At 45.4% G+C, this 24,000-nt stretch overlaps 1 protein-coding gene across 11 annotated transcripts in view; it reads right to left on the bottom strand.

Annotated features, from left to right (window-relative positions):
- Window positions 1-24,000, bottom strand: part of LOC110519666 (cyclin-dependent kinase 17) — a 113,459-nt gene that overhangs the window by 27,501 nt on the left and 61,958 nt on the right. For 6 of the 11 annotated variants that reach the window (XM_090203785.1, XM_036947554.2, XM_036947556.2 and 3 more), the window contains one exon: window positions 8,339-8,472. In XM_090203785.1, the coding sequence (XP_090059911.1) occupies window positions 8,339-8,472 (134 nt within the window). Of the gene's footprint in view, window positions 1-7,205; window positions 7,641-8,338; window positions 8,473-15,096; window positions 15,532-24,000 lie in introns of those variants that run through there. The other 5 variants (XM_090203787.1, XM_036947555.2, XM_090203786.1 and 2 more) reach the window with 5 other exon arrangements.

Here is a 24,000-nt window from a genome sequence, read left to right as displayed (position 1 = left end):
GAGACAGGAGATTGTTCATGTCCTGGAGAGAGAGAGGGAGATAGAGCCAGGTGGGAGAGAGACAAAGAGACAGGGATGGGATTATAACTGTGTGTTCAATCAGTTAATCAAATCAATAGTATTATTGTGATACATTTTCTGTATATAAGAGTATACAGTGACCACTGGCCTGTTCAGGATTGGGGGTCAATTCCACATCAATGCAGTCAATTTAGGAAGTGGATTGAAATTACAATACTGAAAGGTCCTCTGAATGAATTTACTGAATTGAAATGGATTTGACTCCCTGGTTGTGATACATCCATTACTAACAATCACATCTGTAGTCCACATTGAACTACATCTCCCAACATACCTCACTCCTCTATTGCCTACTCCAGGCAGGGTGCCAATCATCCCTGGTTTCCATGGCAGCACTGCCTGGCCCAGACCCAACCTTCCCACAGGATATGTCCCCAATGTGTATGTGTGTGTGTGTGTGTGTGTGTGTGTGTGTGTGTACGTGAACACGTACACAAGCACAATGGTCATAAACAACATTTGCAGCTTGACACAATGGCATTGTAGGACCATACTGCTTTCATTACACAACGGAGAACTACACAAATGAAAATGTAAACTCTATATTTGGCCATGTATGAATATCGAATCTTAATGTTTTGTAGAGATGAAAGGCTGTTAGCACATTGAATGGAGAGAAAACAACATGGAACTAGAGCTGTGACGGTCTGCTGGTAATTGTCATGCAAATGACAGACAGTCACACGGTAATTGACCGTTAATTAACATTAACATGTTTAGCATCTCTGGGCATTGGAACATCTGGATTTAAAAAAATATATAAATCAATTTAATATAGCCTACACCATTACAATAATATATATGATATATTTAGTTGTGAAAGGCTTGTAAACCTGGGAATGTATTCCAAAATATAAGGGCAGCATGTTGCAACTCAATACTAACTCTGTATTGCTGATTTGGGAAAGTCACAAAGAAAGGCCTGCACTCTGATCCTTCCTACAGAAGGAGACAACTGCATCACTGCTCTGCTTGTGTGGCAAACCAGTTAGGGGGTATCTACTCAACGGAAGGGGAAATTAAAATGAGAATTCAAGGCTACAACCACCAAAAGTCAACAGGTAGACTGCTATTTAAGCTATGATCTGAATGGAGTTGGTATTTCGGGTAGCTAATTGTAAGAAGTGCAGTAACATTATGGCTGGCCTCAAGTAGCCTAGGTAGCTAGTTTCTCTCAGTTTGATGATGTCAAGACAGGTACTATGTAATCGAACAGGAGGATAAATAATTAGTGAGAAGTTAGTGTAGCGTAAGATAAGTGGTTGTGGTCTCTCCCTGTTCCTGCTCTGGTGCTCCGATCCTCCTGTGTCTTACTCACACATTCACCCACCGCACGGCCTCCACTCCCTTATAGTCTCCAGCTGTTCACTCTGCCTCCACTCCCTTAGTCTCCAGCTGTTCACTCTGCCTCCACTCCCTTATAGTCTCCAGCTGTTCACTCTGCCTCCACTCCCTTATAGTCTCCAGCTGTTCACTCTGCCTCCACTCCCTTATAGTCTCCAGCTGTTCACTCTGCCTCCTATCCCTTATAGTCTCCAGCTGTTCACTCTGCCTCCACTCCCTTAGTCTCCAGCTGTTCACTCTGCCTCCACTCCCTTATAGTCTCCAGCTGTTCACTCTGCCTCCAATCCCTTATAGTCTCCAGCTGTTCACTCTGCCTCCACTCCCTTATAGTCTCCAGCTGTTCACTCTGCCTCCACTCCCTTAGTCTCCAGCTGTTCACTCTGCCTCCACTCCCTTATAGTCTCCAGCTGTTCACTCTGCCTCCACTCCCTTAGTCTCCAGCTGTTCACTCTGCCTCCACTCCCTTATAGTCTCCAGCTGTTCACTCTGCCTCCAATCCCTTATAGTCTCCAGCTGTTCACTCTGCCTCCACTCCCTTATAGTCTCCAGCTGTTCACTCCGCCTCCACTCCCTTAGTCTCCAGCTGTTCACTCTGCCTCCACTCCCTTATAGTATCCAGCTGTTCACTCTGCCTCTACTCCCTTGTAGTCTCCAGCTGTTCACTCTGCCTCTACTCCCTTATAGTCTCCAGCTGTTCACTCTGCCTCCACTCCCTTGTAGTCTCCAGCTGTTCACTCTGCCTCCACTCCCTTAGTCTCCAGCTGTTCACTCTGCCTCCACTCCCTTATAGTCTCCAGCTGTTCACTGCCTCCAATCCCTTATAGTCTCCAGCTGTTCACTCTGCCTCCACTCCCTTGTAGTCTCCAGCTGTTCACTCTGCCTCCACTCCCTTATAGTCTCCAGCTGTTCACTCTGCCTCCACTCCCTTGTAGTCTCCAGCTGTTCACTCTGCCTCCACTCCCTTATAGTCTCCAGCTGTTCACTCTGCCTCCACTCCCTTGTAGTCTCCAGCTGTTCACTCTGCCTCCACTCCCTTATGGTCTCCAGCTGTTCACTCTGCCTCCACTCCCTTGCAGTCTCCAGCTGTTCACTCTGCCTCCACTCCCTTGTAGTCTCCAGCTGTTCACTCTGCCTCCACTCCCTTATAGTCTCCAGCTGTTCACTCTGCCTCCACTCCCTTAGTCTCCAGCTGTTCACTCTGCCTCCACTCCCTTATAGTCTCCAGCTGTTCACTGCCTCCAATCCCTTATAGTCCCCAGCTGTTCACTCTGCCTCCACTCCCTTGTAGTCTCCAGCTGTTCACTCTGCCTCCACTCCCTTGTAGTCTCCAGCTGTTCACTCTGCCTCCACTCCCTTATAGTCTCCAGCTGTTCACTCTGCCTCCACTCCCTTGTAGTCTCCAGCTGTTCACTCTGCCTCCACTCCCTTATGGTCTCCAGCTGTTCACTCTGCCTCCACTCCCTTGCAGTCTCCAGCTGTTCACTCTGCCTCCACTCCCTTGTAGTCTCCAGCTGTTCACTCTGCCTCCACTCCCTTATAGTCTCCAGCTGTTCACTCTGCCTCCACTCCCTTGTAGTCTCCAGCTGTTCACTCTGCCTCCACTCCCTTGTAGTATACAGCTGCTCACACTTGGCCTCTCTCTCCTTTTCTCCATGGTTCCGTTTTAATAAAGTAGCAAAACAATTGGCTTTTTTGCTGCTTCCCTCACTCGGACTGGACCGATTGTCCTTTAGGTCCTTTCGGAAGAGGTTTTAAATATGTATTCATGCATATTGGGTTCTTTCCTGTGTCCACTTTGGAACGGGAGCTCTATCTCCCATCACTATTTGTCCTCATCATTCAGATTATTCAAATTCAATCATTAAGTGATTAGAGGGACAATAGAGCACTGAGTACCAGGCCATTAGCGAGGGCCGTTAGCTAGTTTGGTAGGCTACCCTTCAGCGCCATTCATTTGCTCAGTTCTGGATGGGATTACCGTGACCAACGATCATCAGGAAATTAGACTGCGGTCATGACTCGTGACTGCCGGTGTGGCGGTAATACGGTCACCTTGACAGCCCTACATGGAACAGAACATAAGAGCCATCACCCTGGGGACTCTGCCAACCCATCTCATACACACACACACACAAACATTCACACACACACACACACAAAGGACACATTCTCATGAATATAATTAGCGATAGTAATGACATCTTGACAACACACACACACAGTATACAATTAGGTTATACTGTACGCTAGTGTTGCAAGATATACCAAAACTTCTGTACTTCTTCAATACTAGAACTAGAATTTTTGTTAGTTTCGGTACTTCTGTCAAATGTGTGTCTCGTCGCATACGGATTGAGCGCATCGAGTCTGTCTAGTAATTTGCCCGAATCTTCTCAAGGGGCAGTAGCAAGCTAGCAAGGGTACTTGTCTTCTCAAGGGGCAGTAGCAAGCTAGCAAGGGTACTTGTCTTCTCAAGGGGCAGTAGCAAGCTAGCAAGGGTACTTGTCTTCTCAAGGGGCAGTAGTAAGCTAGCAAGGGTACTTGTCTTCTCAGGGGGCAGTAGTAAGCTAGCAAGGGTACTTGTCTTCTCAGGGGGCAGTAGCAAGCTAGCAAGGGTACTTGTCTTCTCAGGGGGCAGTAGTAAGCTAGCCAGGGTACTTGTCTTCTCAAGGGGCAGTAGCAAGCTAGCAAGGGTACTTGTCTTCTCAAGGGGCAGTAGTAAGCTAGCCAGGCTACTTGTCTTCTCAAGGGGCAGTAGTAAGCTAGCAAGGGTACTTGTCTTCTCAAGGGGCAGTAGTAAGCTAGCAAGGGTACTTGTCTTCTCAAGGGGCAGTAGCAAGCCAGCAAGGGTACTTGTCTTCTCAAGGGGCAGTAGTAAGCTAGCAAGGGTACTTGTCTTCTCAGGGGGCAGTAGTAAGCTAGCAAGGGTACTTGTCTTCTCAAGGGGCAGTAGCAAGCTAGCAAGGGTACTTGTCTTCTCAAGGGGCAGTAGCAAGCTAGCAAGGGTACTTGTCTTCTCAAGGGGCAGTAGTAAGCTAGCAAGGGTACTTGTCTTCTCAGGGGGCAGTAGTAAGCTAGCCAGGGTACTTGTCTTCTCAAGGGGCAGTAGCAAGCTAGCAAGGGTACTTGTCTTCTCAAGGGGCAGTAGTAAGCTAGCAAGGGTACTTGTCTTCTCAGGGGGCAATAGTAAGCTAGCAAGGGTACTTGTCTTCTCAGGGGGCAGTAGTAAGCTAGCCAGGGTACTTGTCTTCTCAGGGGGCAGTAGTAAGCTAGCCAGGGTACTTGTCTTCTCAAGGGGCAGTAGTAAGCTAGCCAGGGTGCTTGTCTTCTCAGGGGGCAGTAGTAAGCTAGCCAGGCTACTTGTCTTATCAAGGGACAGTAGTAAGCTAGCAATGGTACTTGTCTCAAGCTAGCCAGGGTACTTGTCTTCTCAAGGGACAGTAGTAAGCTAGCCAGGGTACTTGTCTTCTCAAGGGGCAGTAGTAAGCTAGCCAGGGTACTTGTCTTCTCAGGGGGCAGTAGTAAGCTAGCCAGGGTACTTGTCTTCTCAAGGGACAGTAGTAAGCTAGCCAGGGTACTTGTCTTCTCAAGGGGCAGTAGTAAGCTAGCCAGGGTACTTGTCTTCTCAGGGGGCAGTAGTAAGCTAGCCAGGGTGCTTGTCTTCTCAGGGGGCAGTAGTAAGCTAGCCAGGGTACTTGTCTTCTCAAGGGGCAGTAGTAAGCTAGCCAGGGTGCTTGTCTTCTCAGGGGGCAGTAGTAAGCTAGCCAGGCTACTTGTCTTATCAAGGGACAGTAGTAAGCTAGCAATGGTACTTGTCTCAAGCTAGCCAGGGTACTTGTCTTCTCAAGGGGCAGTAGTAAGCTAGCCAGGGTACTTGTCTTCTCAAGGGACAGTAGTAAGCTAGCCAGGGTACTTGTCTTCTCAAGGGGCAGTAGTAAGCTAGCCAGGGTACTTGTCTTCTCAGGGGGCAGTAGTAAGCTAGCCAGGGTACTTGTCTTCTCAGGGGGCAGTAGTAAGCTATCCAGGGTACTTGTCTTCTCAGGGGGCAGTAGTAAGCTAGCCAGGGTGCTTGTCTTCTCAGGGGGCAGTAGTAAGCTAGCCAGGCTACTTGTCTTATCAAGGGGCAGTAGTAAGCTAGCAATGGTACTTGTCTCAAGCTAGCCAGGGTACTTGTCTTCTCAAGGGGCAGTAGTAAGCTAGCCAGGGTACTTGTCTTCTCAAGGGACAGTAGTAAGCTAGCCAGGGTACTTGTCTTCTCAAGGGGCAGTAGTAAGCTAGCCAGGGTACTTGTCTTCTCAAGGGGGCAGTTGTCTTCTCAAGGGGCAGTAGTAAGCTAGCACATAAAAAATGATTTTACAAATGCCATTTTGAATTGTAACGTTATTCTACTAGCAACTAAATTCAAATGATTTTTGAGTGGCAATGACATGAACATATATCCAGCATGACATTCATGTGAGCATTATAATATGATTACAACCCAAAAGAAATATGAAATGCACTCACAATTTAGCTATGACAGCAATACATTTAGACTACTTTGTGTTTGTCTGGGCTTGCTAGTAGTAGCCACTAGCCACTAGCCAGCAGCAGCCCTGGGCGGAGCATTGCACACTGGGAGTTGAAATGCACTCTGGGAATTGTAGTATGCTGTGTAAAATCCATTGTATTTCTACAGTATGGTGTGCATGCTTCAGAAATGAGCTTCCCTGTTTTTTATGTCGTTTTGGAATTAAACTACTAATTCAATACATTAAATGATTTAGCTGTAGTGAATCATAGCTCTAATGAATGATATTTTACCCAATATTATGGCAAATTAATTAACCCTGATATGTATAAAAATCCAATTTTAAAACATTTCAGATGTATAATTACATGAGGCTCATGGTTTTGCATAAGGAATTGAATATGTTATTTAATATGGTGTTGTATTTTTTTTAAACGATTGAATATAGAATAGAATATATTCTATTTGTTATTTGATTTGTTCTACCAGTTATTCACATATTGTTCAATGTTGAAGAAAGTACAGCCCATTGGTTTTCTATGGCCTTAGCTAATAGTTTTCTTTTTTTTCTTCTTCTGTGGTATCGTTTCAGTATCAGGGTAACATTTTGGTATCGAGTATTGTTTTGGTATCGAGTATCGCTTTGGTATCGAGTATCGCTTTGGTATCGACTATCGTTTTGGTATTGAATATTGATTTGGTATCGACTATCGTTTTGGTATCGACTATCATTTTGGTATCGACTATCGTTTTGGTATTGAATATTGATTTGGTATCAACTATCGTTTTGGTACTGAATATTGATTTGGTATCGAGTATTTTGATGAACCTGGTATTGGTATCAAAGTCAAACTTCTGGTATCGTGACAACACTACTGTACGTAGGAACATACATACACACGTGAATATGACAATACCGTGACACATTCACCTGTACACAGTAAGCATTTATCTCTGCTTAATAAGTCCCATCGGCACCTCATCCATTCTGTTAACTCATCAACACACTCACTGAAGTACACAGTCAACTAACACACACAATGACTACACACAAACATGCCCACACACACAGAGAACACACACAACACACACCGTCACTCAAATAATCATGTTCATACACATGCACTCTTTCATTCACTTAGAAACATTTGATTTGATTTCATGCATGTGTACACACACACACACACACACACACACACACACACACACACACACACACACACACACATACATAACACATACACTAACACACACACAACCTAGTACTTACAATGCAGAACAGCTCTAGTAAGTCCCTCATTGTCCCTCTGAATGGTAATCCTACACTCTCACACACTCTTCCCACACTGCACCTCTCTTGCCTGCCACATGACCCAACAGATAGAGATGGGCAGAAGCAGAGAAAGAGAGAGAGAGAACGAGGGCACGATTGTGCCAGAGTACCCCACACACTCCGAGGAAGAAGGGGAGGAGGACGTAGAGGAGAAGGCGGAGGGAAAAAGAGGGAGGGGTGGAGAGATTCCTGAGGGTAGAACAGAGTTGGGGGAAGGGGGGAATGTGGAGTGATGTTGGAAATCGCTGATAGGAAACAGTTATTTTCCATCTCTCTGTCCTCCTCATTCTCTTCCTCTCCTCACATCTTTCCTCCACTCTCTCTCCCTCTCCTCACATCTTTCCTCCACTCTCTCATCCCTCTCTCTCTCCCTCTCCTCACATCTTTCCTCCACTCTCTCAGCCCTCTCCCTCTCTCATACCTATCTCTCTCCCTCTCCTCATATCTTTCCTCCATTCTCTCTCCCTCTCTCTCTCTCATCCCTATCTCTCTCCCTCTCCTCACATCATTCCTCCATTCTCTCTCTCATCCCTCTCTCTCTCCCTCATCTCACATCTTTCCCCCACTCTCTCTCATCCTTCTCTCTCTCCCTCTCCTCACATCTTTCCTCCACTCTCTCTTTCTCTGCCCATCCATGTCCAAGTTCTACCTCTCTCTGTTCCTTATCATGGTTTCATTATTTAATTCAGCCCCCCCCTCTTCCTACGCCTTCTTCTCTGTCTGTAGTAAACATGGTGTAAAGCAGTCCAGTCCAGAGTGTCCACACAGAGGCAGCAGACTGTGTGTCCAGGGGCATTTCCTGCAATACTGCTGTGCTCATCATTTTACAGCTACCACACACACACACACACACACACACACACACACACACACACACACACACACACACACACACACACAGACACACACAGACAGACAGACAGACAGACAGACAGACAGACAGACAGACAGACAGACAGACAGACAGACACACACACACACACACACAGACACACACACACACACAGACAGACAGACAGACAGACAGACAGACAGACAGACAGACACACACACACACACACCAATTGTACCTCATTGGAGATGCGTCTGTGGTGGTTGTTCCTCATGCGGACCCTGACTGGACTCTGGACTTCATCAGAAGACGTCCCAGATGCCTGATCACTCTCCCCGTCTGAGCCCATCTTCACGTTCTCATGGACGATACCTGCAGGAAACAATAAACATACTTCATCTGGATCCTCAGTCCAGTATTAAAGGCAAACATCTCAACTCCTGTGGTCAGATGAGTCATTACAATAACAATAGTTTAAATCCCAACACAAATACTTGAATGAAAACCTCTGGAAGGACAGGGGATGATTTAGGGGCTATTTTAACCATTCTGTTTTTACATAGGAGCCAAATACTGTAAATATATGCATACAGAGGTCAGGTGTAAGTTACAACCACAGGAAAAACACCATCTCCTCCATATAAAGGACTGAAAAAGGCAGATTTCTACCACTATCTATCCCAGATGATTTTTTTTTTTTTGTATCTCACATTTGATAATTATCTTAATGGTTAAGGGACCAGAGTCAGAGAAACACACACAACCCTGAGATGGCACTTCTTCAGAGCACCCCCCTCTCAGACGAGAGATTGTACCACCAGCCTTGCAGGGGTGTCAGCTAGGTGTGTAAAACACAGGTGGTGAGATGAGGAGGTCAGGAGGTCAATATTACTGCACTGCAGCTGTCTTAAGTGTAAATCACACTCCACAATTGCTGAGACGCGTCAGTCCGACGATCCATTTTGACAGAGATATGTGGCTCTGAGAACGCAGGGACACACAGCCCGACCAACCAACATGTCTCCAGCCTCCTCTATTCATTTGGATGTGTTGACAGTTGGAGAAATCGCTCGAGCTGCTCTGAGAATTTGAAAAGTATGAAAGCCAGCGGTCCAATATTCTAGAACACTGCTGTGCGTATGATTACACATTTTGGACTACGATAAACACTTTATTGTCTGTCTGTCTGTCTGTCTGTCTGTCTGTCTGTCTGTTTGTGTGTGTGTGTGTGACAGTGTTTGATGCGTGTATGACAGTGTGTGTGTGTGTGTGTGTGTGTGTGTGTGTGTGTGTGTGTGTGTGTGTGTGTGTGTGTGTGTGTGTAGGGGGAAGGGAGGTAAGACTCTCTTTCCATCAGTCTTAGGTTTCAAGGTTTCTTTGGCTTCCATGGTGTGGTATCTGAGACAGCAGCACTCATGGATCAGTAGCCTAGTCTACAGACTTGAGGTGACTGAATGTAATGGTGTATAGTGATAAACAGGAATGAATAACCCCCTGACAGACAGATAGACAGAGAGATCTAGAGAGACAGAGAGAGGACAGAGAGAAATAAGAGAGAGAGAGAGTGAGTGAGAGAACAGAGAGAGGACCAGGAGAAAGAGGGGAGAGAGAGAGAGACGGAGACAGAGAGAACAGAGAGAGGACAGAGAGAAAGAAGAGAGAGAGAAAGAGAGTGTGAGAGAGAGAGAGAGAGGACCAGGAGAAAGAGGGGAGAGAGAGAGAACAGAGAGAGGACCAGGAGAAAGCGGGGAGAGAGAGAGAGAGAGAGAGGACCAGGAGAAAGAGGGGAGAGAGAGAGAGAACAGAGAGAGGACCAGTAGAGAGAGAGAGAGAGAGAGAGAGAGAGAGAGAGAGAGACAGAGACAGAGACAGAGACAGAGACAGAGACAGAGACAGAGAGAGGACCAGGAGAAAGAGGGGAGAGAGAGAGAGCGAGAGAGAGGTGGAGGATAGGAGGGCAGGAGGAGAGTAGGAGAGGAGGAGGATAGGAGAGGAGGAGGATAGGAGGGGAGGAGGAGGATAGGAGAGGAGGAGGAGGATAGGAGAGGTGGATAGGAGGGGGATAGGAAGATAGGAGAGGAGAAGGATAGGAGGGCAGGAGGATGGGAGAGGAGAAGGATAGGAGGGCAGAAGGATAGGAGGGCAGGAGGATAGGAGAGGAGAAGGATAGGAGAGGAGAAGGGTAGGAGAGGAGGAGGAGGATAGGAGAGGAGAAGGATAGGAGAGGAGGAGGAGGATAGGAGACGAGGATAGGAGATGGAGTAAGGAAAGATTAGTAAAGGGGATGATTGGATATATAAGGGCACAATCATAGGTAGAGAGGGAGAAGGTGAGGAGGAGAGGAGGGGGAGAAGAAGAGGAGGAGGTTGTATTTGCAAGGATATCCATCATACCTGTCAGCGATGGGGAGTGAAAAGGGATTTAGAAAACATGGCCTAAACAACAACATCACAATAAATGTGTCTATACTGTAAAACAAATTATTCAACTATAATCACAATTAGGGATGCACGATATATTGGTGAACATATCAGAATCGGTCGATATTAGCTAAAACCGCCAACATCGGTATCGGCCGATGTCTAGTTTAACGCCTATGTGCAAAACCAATGTCAAGGCTGACGTGCATACGTATATAACGTAGGTAGATGAGGTACATACCTATATAACGTAGGTAGATGACCTACATACCTATATAACGTAGGTAGATGACCTACATACCTATATAACGTAGGTAGATGACGTGCATACCTATATAACGTAGGTAGATGACCTACATACCTATTTAACGTAGGTAGATGACCTACATACCTATATAACGTAGGTAGATGAGGTACATACCTATATAACGTAGGTAGATGAGGTACATACCTATATAACGTAGGTAGATGAGGTACATACCTATATAACGTAGGTAGATGAGGTACATACCTATATAGCGTAGGTAGATGAGGTACATACCTATATAACGTAGGTAGATGATGTAATGACGCCACGTAAAATGTTGTGCTACACGTGCAACACAGCATTCCTAACCTAGCCCACAATGTCTGCTGTGTGGATCGAGCAGCCAACTAGTCCAGCAGTCATTTGAAAGAGTAAGAACATTTCAGCGAGATAACTCAAAAGGCGAAATCCATTAAAGACAAGATAATAGATTCATTGCCCTTTACAATCAATCATTCTCTGTCGTGGGTGATGTTGGCTTTCGCCGACTGGTCAAGCACCGGTACACACTACCAAGTGTGCTATTTGTCAGATGTTGCCCTACACAGTAATAGCGTCACTGCTATTAGCTTCACGACATACATACTATGGAATGCCGTTTGGGTCTTTGCGTGTTAAAAAATATACAGTAGCACTGTCAAAGCTGTACAAAAAAGTCTGCAAACAAGCAAACATCAGCCACAAACGATGTGTTTACAATACTGCGTTGGTAAAAAGCATCATTTGTTCGACCGCAACTTCTGGGGTAGCTAGCTTTAGCGTGGTACCTAGCTAGAACCAATACAACCAGCCTGAAAACAATGACCAGTAAAAACTGCAGTCATTTTCATTATTCTTAGCAATGATTTAGGAATCCTTGTATGTTTTAGTTAGGTTGACACTTTGTTGCTCGCCTATTGAAATTGAACTTCAATTGAACTTCATGAAAATAAATAGGTAGGCAGCTACTCAACCATGTTGCCCAAAGCTTCCGTTACAAGCAGCCAGCTAGCTTCATCTGGCTAGTGAGGCTCGACCAGACCGGGTTGTGTGTTTGTGAAGCTAGCCACATTAAGGATTAGGCACAATAGTGGAATTTGCGGTTTGCCTTTATAATAAAAGTATGTCATTGACAGTGATGCAAATGAAAACAAATTGTAGAATTATGCCATACTTTTATTTTGCAGGCTAACTGCAAAGTCCACTGTTGAGGCTAATCCTTCTTGTAGCTAGCTTCACATAGATGGGTCCGACCACCATTAATCAAATAAGAACTGTCTTATAAATGAGGGTTATTTTAGATGATAACACCTAGCTATATAGTTAGCTAGCTAATTATTGCTACTGAAACAGATTGTCGTTTTGCTATGTTTTTGGGGAAGGACATTGTTTGCATCCATGAGCTAGCTATCTTTTTTTAATGACCAGCACTGTAGGTGTGCGAGACAACTTCACCAGCATCATAGCATACGTATCGATGAATCGTTGTGACATATGAAATACGAGTGATAGTGTAATCAATGTGTAATAACTACCTAAACAAATGATGAAGGTGTTAAATTATGATGAGACGTCCAGTCATATTCAGCTCCTGATTGGTCAACAAACTTAATTGACACGTCAAATAATGTTAAAGAGTATATTTTTTAACACGCAAAGACCCAAACGGAGTTCCATAGAAATCCTGGTTGAGAATGAAACGACTGAACAAATGAACAACGAAACAGCACAGCAAGTAAGTGAAAGAAATAAGTTTTGTTTATGTTTTCCTGGTAATGGGGACATACTTAAATGCCAACAAAATAACTTTTTGGTCAGTGTGGTGTGTGTGTGTGTAACCTTTATTTAACTAGGCAAGTCAGTTAAGAACACATTCTTAATTACAATGACGGCCTACCCCGGCCAAAACCGAAAGACATTGGGCTAATTGTGCACCACCCTACAGGACTCCCAATCACGGCCGGATGTGAAACAGCCTGGATTTGAACCAGGGACTGTAGTGACGCCTCTTGCACCGAGATGAAGAGCCTTAGAGTGCTGTGTCCATGTGTGTGTGTTAACTATTTAACTGTACTAGAATGCTTAAGGCCGCTAAAATGTTAAATATCGGTATTTATATTTTTTGGGGCAAGGAAAATATCAGATATCGGTATCGGACAAAAATGTCATTTCAGTGCATCACTAATCACAATGTTTTCTTACATTATTGACAACCGCCAGAACTCTAACCTACCTGTTCATGTTACCTACATCTGTGCTTATAATTCAACCTCTCCTCACAGCAACCCTCAACGACCTGTTAACTTGACTTGCATCTGTCCATATGAACATCAACTGTTGACATACAGTGCAGTAAACACCATATGTTCATTATCTCCAGCTCTAGGTCACGTAATGTACATCTGAGCTAACACAGATATTCCAACTAGTCAAGTGTGTGTCATTTGCAAATAAAAGCACTGCGTAAACGTAGCTGATTCCTGCCTGTATGTACAGGATAATGTGTCCAGCCAAGAGTAACCTATAGCCACATCAGAAACCAACACTCAGTGTTGATGTGGAAACAGCTGATTCCTGCCTGTATGTACAGGATAATGTGTCCAGCCAAGAGTAACCTATAGCCACATCAGAAACCAACACTCAGTGTTGATGTGGAAACAGCTGATTCCTGCCTGTATGTACAGGATAATGTGTCCAGCCAAGAGTAACCTATAGCCACATCAGAAACCAACACTCAGTGTTGATGTGGAAACATCACCCTGACAGTAACTGACACCAGACAGATAAATCCAACCAGGATATCTACCTGCTGACACACACACACCTGACTAGTGAGCACCCAGTATTGTCACATCACTGTCACCCTAAGGAGAAGTCATGGTGTGGTTTGCTTATGTAAACATGGAGATAGGACTGGGTGAATAGAGAACAGTCATCTGTTAAACATCGGGTAAGACATCACCTGACCAGGTGGGTAGGCCAGGACTATTACATATTGGTGATGGAAAAGGCCAGGACTATGTATACTTCCTCTCTGGCCTCTAGGTCATCAGGCTGCTGATTATCCCGCACACCTGTCATCATCGCACCTGCGCCTCATGACACTCACCTGGATTCCATCACCTCCTTGATTATCTTCTCTATATCTGTCCCTCCCTTTGGTTCTTTCCTCAGGTGTTATTGACTCTTGTTTCATGTCAGTGTGTTGTTTGTGTTTTTTGTGTGTTTTTTAAAAATGAAACACTCACTTCCTGAACTTTCTGACTCTCAGCACACTCGTTACAACTATTACATATTGTTGATGGTAAAAGGTTTACATAAACGTAAAGCACACTGAGAAAACTCACTCACACACACACACACACACACACACACCACACACACACCCACACACACACACACACACACACACACACACACACAGTGCATCCAGCCAAACTCCCTCCCAGCCATATATAGAGAGAGTTCGGCCAACTTTCAGAACGGACGCCATGTTGCTGACACAGCATTCATTCTACAGTAGCATAGAGAAATCAGTGGAGGCAGTCAAAGTACATTTGAACTGTAATGCAGTTGATTGGTGATGACATGAACATGTGTTGGGGTTGACATCCATACAAGCGTTATATTCTGATGTTTACCTCAACATAGTGTGTAATACACATGTGAACAATAGCCTAAGTGCAGGCACATTTTGCTGTGGGACAATAAGGAGATTCAGGATCTATCCCCCACGACCTCTTTCCACACACGTTTCCATGGCATTTCCATTGTTTTGGTCGAGTTCCATCGACCTCCTTACCAACATCTATGGGGAGCTAATATGGTTGTTATGTAAATGTATCATAATGCAGAAACCTTAATGTCCTACCTCTCTAAATATATCCCTCTCACAGTGGTCCTGGCCTTTACCAGGCATAGTGCTGTCCCAGTTCTACAGTTGACTCTGACTCGGAGCACACACTAAATGTCAGCAGCAGAACAGAGAGAGAAGCCCCCTGGTTACTGCTGACTCTCACTATGTTGCTGCCAGCCACTGCTCTGGGTTTTTGGGGCTATTTTCCTTCTAAGGGATGCCACACAGTCCCACAGTACAAACAGCAGAACACTACAGAACTGTACTACACACATGCAGAAGATGGATACGATTTCTGTGAGCCCCTCATAGTAAAACTCCCTCTCATCCTCATAGTCCTGAAGAGGAAGAGGAGGATAAAGATGATGGGATACACACACACACACACACACACACAGACACACACACACACACACACACACACACACACTCACCGATGCGGTTACCAGGGGGGTGGCAGGTGTCCAGCTTTCTGAGCCTGTGAAAGGGTGAGAGTCTCTGAGAGTGGTCTCTCTCCCCCATCCGAGGGTCACTCATTCTGGTAGCACGAGGGGAGGAACTGAGGGAGGAACCAAATCTCTGTGGATGGACCTCAAGCGTCCCAAAAACTACCAAACAAAAACGTAAAGAATTACAAAATGAACAACCCGCTTAAAAGCTTCTGAGAGTTCTCCTGGCGATGTGAAGGTCCAGGCTGTCTGATAGTACATCTGGTATGTTCTCAACTCCCACAGAACACAAGGCAGAGAGAAAATGTGTACATGCAGACTCTGACCAGACTGAGAAAACCCTCAGTGTTACCATTTCTCTCTCTCTCTCCTTCCCTATACGACACTCCCTCTGTCTCTCTCTCCTTCCCTCTTACTCCCTCCCTCTGTCTCTATCTCCTTCCCTCTACGACACTCCCTCTTACTCCCTCCCTCTCTCTATCTCTCCCACCCGCCTGCTTTCTATCTTTCTCTCTCTCACCCTCTCTCTCTCTCTCTCTCTCCCCCTGTCTCTCCATCTGTCTCTCTCTCTCTCTCTCTCCCCCTGTCTCTCCATCTGTCTCTCTCCCTCTCTCTATCTCTCCCACCCGCCTGCTTTCTATCTTTCTCTCTCTCACCCTCTCTCTCTCTCTCTCCCCCTGTCTCTCCGTCTGTCTCTCCCTCTCTCTCTCTCTCTCTCTCCCTCTGTCTCTCTCTCCATCTGTCTCTCTCCCTCTCTCTCTCTCTCCCACCCGCCTGCTTTCTATCTTTCTCTCTCTCACCCTCTCTCTCTCTCTCTCTCTCTCTCTCTCTCTCCCCCTGTCTCTCCATCTGTCTCTCTCCGTCTCTCTCTCCCTCTGTCTCTCTCTCCCTCTGTCTCTCTCCCTCTGTCTCTCTCTCTCTCTGTCTCTCCCTCTGTCTCTCCCTCTGTCTCTCTCTCTCTCTCCCTCTGTCTCTCTCCCTCTGTCTCTCTCCCTCTGTCTCTCTCCCTCTGTCTCTCTCTCTCCCTCTGTCTCTCTCTCTCCCTCTGTCTCTCTCCCTCTGTCTCTCTGCCTCTGTCTCTCTCTCTGCAGTAACACGGTTTGCTGAGTAAGGAAGGTCAAATACAAAGCAGGTAGGCATTGTGCTGCAGACACAAAACAAGTCACATGTCACATACTACACACATACTACACACACACACACACACACACACACACACACACACACACACACACACATACTACACACCCACACACACACACACACACACACACACACACACACACACACACACACACACACACACACAGGTGTACATACACAGAACCGGCCACAAACAAAAAAACCTGCTTCTCTCTTCTCTCTCTGTCTGGAGAGCAACTGTTAAACCTCCTCTTTCACTCTCTGTCTGGAGAGCAACTGTTAAACCTCACACACACAGACATAAGCAGGTGCTCTTTCTAAAAATCTGATACTAGAGGCGAGGGAACGATCACAGACACAATCAAAACACACACACACAAACACGCACAAACACACGCACACACCTACACAGGTGTACATACACAGAACCGGCCACAAACAAAAAAACCTGCTTCTCTCTTCTCTCTCTGTCTGGAGAGCAACTGTTAAACCTCCTCTTTCACTCTCTGTCTGGAGAGCAACTGTTAAACCTCCTCTTTCTCTCTCTGTCTGAAGGTCAACTGTTAAACCTCCTCTTTCTCTCTCTGTATGGAGATCAACTGTTAAACCTCCTCTTTCTCTCACTGTATGGAGGTCAACTGTTAAACCTCCTCTTTCTCTCTCTGTCTGGAGAGCAACTGTTAAATCTCCTCTTTCTCTCACTGTATGGAGGTCAACTGTTAAACCTCCTCTTTCTCTCTCTGTCTGGAGAGCAACTGTTAAACCTCCTCTTTCTCTCACTGTATGGAGGTCAACTGTTAAACCTCCTCTTTCTCTCACTGTATGGAGGTCAACTGTTAAACCTCCTCTTTCTCTCTCTGTCTGGAGGTCAACTGTTAAACCTCCTCTTTCTCTCTCTGTCTGGAGAGCAACTGTTAAACCTCCTCTTTCTCTCACTGTATGGAGGTCAACTGTTAAACCTCCTCTTTCTCTCACTGTATGGAGGTCAACTGTTAAACCTCCTCTTTCTCTCTCTGTCTGGAGGTCAACTGTTAAACCTCCTCTTTCTCTCTCTGTCTGGAGACAACTGTTAAACCTTATCTTTCTCTCTCTGTCTGGAGGGCAACTGTTAAACCTCCTCTTTCTCTCTCTGTCTGGAGAGCAACTGTTAAACCTCCTCTTTCTCTCTCTGTCTGGAGAGCAACTGTTAAACCTCTTTTTTCTCTCTCTGTCTGGAGGTCAACTGTTAAACCTCCTCTTGCTCTCTCTGTCTGGAGAGCAACTGTTAAAACCTCATCTTTCTCTCTCTATATGGAGGTCAACTGTTAAACCTCCTTTTTCTCTCTCTGTCTGGAGGTCAACTGTTTAACCTCCTCACTATCTCTCTGTATGGAGAGCAACTGTTAAACCCCCTCTTTCTCTCTCTGTATGGAGGTCAACTGTTAAACCTCCTCTTTATCTCTCTGTCTGGAGGTCAACTGTTTAACCTCCTCACTATCTCTCTGTATGGAGAGCAACTGTTAAACCCCCTCTTTCTCTCTCTGTATGGAGGTCAACTGTTAAACCTCCTCTTTCTCTCTCTGTCTGGAGAGCAACTGTTAAACCTCCTCTTCCTCTCTCTGTATGGAGAGCAACTGTTAAAACCTCCTCTTTCTCTCTCTGTCTGGAGATCAACTGTTAAACCCCCTCTTTCTCTCTCTGTATGGAGAGCAACTGTTAAAACTCTTCTTTCTCTCTCTGTCTGGAGGTAAACTGTTAAACCTCCTCTTTCTCTCTCTGTCTGGAGAGCAACTGTTAAACCTCCTATTCCTATCTCTGTATGGAGAGCAACTGTTAAAACCTCCTCTTTCTCTCTCTGTCTGGAGATCAACTGTTAAACCCCCTCTTTCTCTCTCTGTATGGAGAGCAACTGTTAAACCTCCTCTTTCTCTCTCTGTATGGAGAGCAACTGTTATACCTCCTCTTTCTCTCTCTGTCAGGAAGTCAACTGTTAAACCCCCTCTTTCTCTCTCTGTCTGGAGGTCAACTGTTAAACCTCCTCTTTCTCTCTCTGTCTGGAGGTCAACTGTTAAACCCCCTCTTTCTCTCTCTGTCTGGAGATCATCTGGTAAACCTCCTCTTTCTCTCTCTGTCTGGAGGTCAACTGTTAAACCCCCTCTTTCTCTCTCTGTCTGGAGAGCAACTGTTAAACCTCCTCTTTCTCTCTCTGTCTGGAGGTCAACTGTTTAACCTCCTCTTTCTCTCTCTGTCTGGAGGTCAACTGTTAAACCTCCTCCTTCTCTCTCTGTATGGAGGTCAACTGTTAAACCTCCTCTTTCTCTCTCTGAATGGAGAGCAACTGTTAAACCTCCTATTTCTCTCACTGTCTGGAGGTCAACTGTTAAACCTCCTCTTTCTCTCTCTGTATGGAGGTCAACTGTTAAACCTCCTCTTTCTCTCTCTGTATGGAGAGCAACTGTTAAAACTCTTCTTTCTCTCTCTGTCTGGAGGTAAACTGTTAAACCTCCTCTTTCTCTCTTTTTATGGAGGTCAACTGTTAAACCTCCTCTTCCTCTCTCTGTATGGAGAGCAATAGTTAAACCTCCTCTTTCTCTCTCTGTATGGAGGTCAACTGTTAAACCTCCTCTTTCTCTCTCTGTATGGAGATCAACTGTTAAACCTCCTCTTTTTCTATCTGTATGGAGAGCAACTGTTAAACCTCTTCTTTCTCTCTCTGTCTGGAGGTCAACTGTTAAAACTCCTCTTTCTCTCTCTGTCTGGAGAGCAACTGTTAAACCTCCTCTTCCTCTCTCTGTATGGAGAGCAACTGTTAAAACCTCCTCTTTCTCTCTCTGTTTGGAGATCAACTGTTAAACCCCTTCGATCTCTCTCTGTCTGGAGGTCAACTGTTAAACCTCCTCTTTCTCTCTCTGTATGGAGAGCAACTGCTAAACCTCTTCTTTCTCTCTCTGTCTGGAGGTCAACTGTTAAAATCTCCTCTTTCTCTCTGTCTGGAGAGCAACTGTTAAACCTCCTCTTTCTCTCTCTGTATGGAGAGCAACTGTTAAACCTCCTCTTTCTCTCTCTGTCTGGAGGTCAACTGTTAAATCTCCTATTTCTCTCTCTGTATGGAGGTCAACTGTTAAACCTCCTCTTTCTCTCTCTGTCTGGAGGTCAACTGTTAAACCTCCTCTTTATCTCTCCGTCTGGAGGTCAACTGTTAAATATCCTCTTTCTCTCTCTGTCTGGAGAGCAACTGTTAAAACCTCCTCTTTCTCTCTCTGTATGGAGAGCAACTGTTAAACCTCCTCTTTCTCTTTCTGTGTGGAGGTCAACTGTTAAACCTCCTCTTTCTCTCTCTGTATGGAGAGCAACTGTTAAACCTCCTATTTCTCTCTCTGTCTGGAGATCAACTGTTAAACCCCCTCTTTCTCTCTCTGTATGGAGAGCAACTGTTAAACCTCCTCTTTCTCTCTCTGTATGGAGAGCAACTGTTATACCTCCTCTTTCTCTCTCTGTCAGGAAGTCAACTGTTAAACCCCCTCTTTCTCTCTCTGTCTGGAGGTCAACTGTTAAACCTCCTCTTTCTCTCTCTGTCTGGAGGTCAACTGTTAAACCTCCTCTTTCTCTCTCTGTCTGGAGGTCATCTGGTAAACCTCCTCTTTCTCTCTCTGTCTGGAGGTCAACTGTTAAACCTCCTCTTGCTCTCTCTGTCTGGAGAGCAACTGTTAAACCTCCTCTTTCTCTCTCTGTCTGGAGGTCAACTGTTTAACCTCCTCTTTCTCTCTCTGTCTGGAGGTCAACTGTTAAACCTCCTCCTTCTCTCTCTGTATGGAGGTCAACTGTTAAACCTCCTCCTTCTCTCTCTGTATGGAGGTCAACTGTTAAACCTCCTCTTTCTCTCTCTGAATGGAGAGCAACTGTTAAACCTCCTATTTCTCTCTCTGTCTGGAGGTCAACTGTTAAACCTCCTCTTCCTCTCTCTGTATGGAGAGCAACTGTTAAAACCTCCTCTTTCTCTCTCTGTCTGGAGATCAACTGTTAAACCCCCTCTTTCTCTCTCTGTATGGAGAGCAACTGTTAAACCTCCTCTTTCTCTCTCTGTATGGAGAGCAACTGTTATACCTCCTCTTTCTCTCTCTGTCAGGAAGTCAACTGTTAAACCCCCTCTTTCTCTCTCTGTCTGGAGGTCAACTGTTAAACCTCCTCTTTCTCTCTCTGTCTGGAGGTCAACTGTTAAACCTCCTCTTTTTCTCTCTGTATGGAGAGCAACTGTTAAACCTCTTCTTTCTCTCTCTGTCTGGAGGTCAACTGTTAAAACTCCTCTTTCTCTCTCTGTCTGGAGAGCAACTGTTAAACCTCCTCTTCCTCTCTCTGTATGGAGAGCAACTGTTAAAACCTCCTCTTTCTCTCTCTGTTTGGAGATCAACTGTTAAACCCCTTCGATCTCTCTCTGTCTGGAGGTCAACTGTTAAACCTCCTCTTTCTCTCTCTGTATGGAGAGCAACTGTTAAACCTCTTCTTTCTCTCTCTGTCTGGAGGTCAACTGTTAAAATCTCCTCTTTCTCTCTGTCTGGAGAGCAACTGTTAAACCTCCTCTTTCTCTCTCTGTATGGAGAGCAACTGTTAAACCTCCTCTTTCTCTCTCTGTCTGGAGGTCAACTGTTAAATCTCCTATTTCTCTCTCTGTATGGAGGTCAACTGTTAAACCTCCTCTTTCTCTCTCTGTCTGGAGGTCAACTGTTAAACCTCCTCTTTATCTCTCCGTCTGGAGGTCAACTGTTAAATATCCTCTTTCTCTCTCTGTCTGGAGAGCAACTGTTAAAACCTCCTCTTTCTCTCTCTGTATGGAGAGCAACTGTTAAACCTCCTCTTTCTCTTTCTGTGTGGAGGTCAACTGTTAAACCTCCTCTTTCTCTCTCTGTATGGAGGTCAACTGTTAAACCTCCTCTTTCTCTCTCTGTATGGAGGTCAACTGTTAAACCTCCTCTTTCTCTCTCTGTATGGAGAGCAACTGTTAAACCTCCTATTTCTCTCTCTGTCTGGAGATCAACTGTTAAACCCCCTCTTTCTCTCTCTGTATGGAGAGCAACTGTTAAACCTCCTCTTTCTCTCTCTGTATGGAGAGCAACTGTTATACCTCCTCTTTCTCTCTCTGTCAGGAAGTCAACTGTTAAACCCCCTCTTTCTCTCTCTGTCTGGAGGTCAACTGTTAAACCTCCTCTTTCTCTCTCTGTCTGGAGGTCAACTGTTAAACCTCCTCTTTCTCTCTCTGTCTGGAGGTCATCTGGTAAACCTCCTCTTTCTCTCTCTGTCTGGAGGTCAACTGTTAAACCCCCTCTTTCTCTCTCTGTCTGGAGAGCAACTGTTAAACCTCCTCTTTCTCTCTCTGTCTGGAGGTCAACTGTTTAACCTCCTCTTTCTCTCTCTGTCTGGAGGTCAACTGTTAAACCTCCTCCTTCTCTCTCTGTATGGAGGTCAACTGTTAAACCTCCTCCTTCTCTCTCTGTATGGAGGTCAACTGTTAAACCTCCTCTTTCTCTCTCTGAATGGAGAGCAACTGTTAAACCTCCTATTTCTCTCTCTGTCTGGAGGTCAACTGTTAAACCTCCTCTTCCTCTCTCTGTATGGAGAGCAACTGTTAAAACCTCCTCTTTCTCTCTCTGTCTGGAGATCAACTGTTAAACCCCCTCTTTCTCTCTCTGTATGGAGAGCAACTGTTAAACCTCCTCTTTCTCTCTCTGTATGGAGAGCAACTGTTATACCTCCTCTTTCTCTCTCTGTCAGGAAGTCAACTGTTAAACCCCCTCTTTCTCTCTCTGTCTGGAGGTCAACTGTTAAACCTCCTCTTTCTCTCTCTGTCTGGAGGTCAACTGTTAAACCTCCTCTTTTTCTCTCTGTATGGAGAGCAACTGTTAAACCTCTTCTTTCTCTCTCTGTCTGGAGGTCAACTGTTAAAACTCCTCTTTCTCTCTCTGTCTGGAGAGCAACTGTTAAACCTCCTCTTCCTCTCTCTGTATGGAGAGCAACTGTTAAAACCTCCTCTTTCTCTCTCTGTTTGGAGATCAACTGTTAAACCCCCTCGATCTCTCTCTGTCTGGAGGTCAACTGTTAAACCTCCTCTTTCTCTCTCTGTATGGAGAGCAACTGTTATACCTCCTCTTTCTCTCTCTGTCAGGAAGTCAACTGTTAAACCCCCTCTTTCTCTCTCTGTCTGGAGGTCAACTGTTAAACCTCCTCTTTCTCTCTCTGTCTGGAGGTCAACTGTTAAACCTCCTCCTTTTCTCTCTGTATGGAGAGCAACTGTTAAACCTCTTCTTTCTCTCTCTGTCTGGAGGTCAACTGTTAAAACTCCTCTTTCTCTCTCTGTCTGGAGAGCAACTGTTAAACCTCCTCTTCCTCTCTCTGTATGGAGAGCAACTGTTAAAACCTCCTCTTTCTCTCTCTGTTTGGAGATCAACTGTTAAACCCCCTCGATCTCTCTCTGTCTGGAGGTCAACTGTTAAACCTCCTCTTTCTCTCTCTGTATGGAGAGCAACTGTTAAACCTCTTCTTTCTCTCTCTGTCTGGAGGTCAACTGTTAAAATCTCCTCTTTCTCTCTGTCTGGAGAGCAACTGTTAAACCTCCTCTTTCTCTCTCTGTATGGAGAGCAACTGTTAAACCTCCTCTTTCTCTCTCTGTCTGGAGGTCAACTGTTAAATCTCCTATTTCTCTCTCTGTACGGAGGTCAACTGTTTAACCTCCTCTTTCTCTCTCTGTCTGGAGGTCAACTGTTAAACCTCCTCTTTCTCTCTCTGTATGGAGGTAAACTGTTAAACCTCCTCTTTCTCTCTCTGTCTGGAGGTCATCTGGTAAACCTCTTTCTCTCTCTGTCTGGAGGTCAACTGTTAAACCTCCTCTTTCTCTCTCTGTCTGGAGATCAACTGTTAAACCTCCTCTTTCTCTCTCTGTCTGGAGGTCAACTGTTAAACCTCCTCTTTATCTCTCCGTCTGGAGGTCAACTGTTAAATCTCCTCTTTCTCTCTCTGTCTGGAGAGCAACTGTTAAACCTCCTCTTTCTCTCTCTGTATGGAGAGCAACTGTTAAACCTCCTCTTTCTCTTTCTGTGTGGAGGTCAACTGTTAAACCTCCTCTTTCTCTCTCTGTATGGAGGTCAACTGTTAAACCTCCTCTTTCTCTCTCTGTATGGAGGTCAACTGTTAAACCTCCTCTTTCTCTCTCTGTATGTAGAGCAACTGTTAAACCTCTTATTTCTCTCTCTGTCTGGAGGTCAACTGTTAAACCTCCTATTTCTCTCTCTGTCTGGAGAGCAACTGTCAAACCTCCTCTTCCTCTCTCTGTATGGAGAGCAACTGTTAAAACCTCCTCTTTCTCTCTCTCTCTGTCTGGAGATCAACTGTTAAACCCCCTCTTTCTCTCTCTGTATGGAGAGCAACTGTTAAACCTCCTCTTTCTCTCTCTGTATGGAGAGCAACTGTTATACCTCCTCTTTCTCTCTCTGTCAGGAAGTCAACTGTTAAACCCCCTCTTTCTCTCTCTGTCTGGAGGTCAACTGTTAAACCTCCTCTTTCTCTCTCTGTCTGGAGGTCAACTGTTAAACCTCCTCTTTCTCTCTCTGTCTGGAGGTCAACTGTTAAACCTCCTCTTTCTCTCTCTGTCTGGAGGTCAACTGTTAAACCTCCTCTTTCTCTCTCTGTCTGGAGGTCATCTGGTAAACCTCCTCTTTCTCTCTCTGTCTGGAGGTCAACTGTTAAACCTCCTCTTTCTCTCTCTGTCTGGAGGTCAAC

The sequence above is a fragment of the Oncorhynchus mykiss genome, chromosome 16 (assembly GCF_057628025.1).
Source record: "Oncorhynchus mykiss isolate SJ-2025 chromosome 16, ASM5762802v1, whole genome shotgun sequence".
NCBI classification, from domain to species: domain Eukaryota; kingdom Metazoa; phylum Chordata; class Actinopteri; order Salmoniformes; family Salmonidae; genus Oncorhynchus; species Oncorhynchus mykiss.
This window is presented reverse-complemented; position numbering and strand designations above follow the sequence as displayed.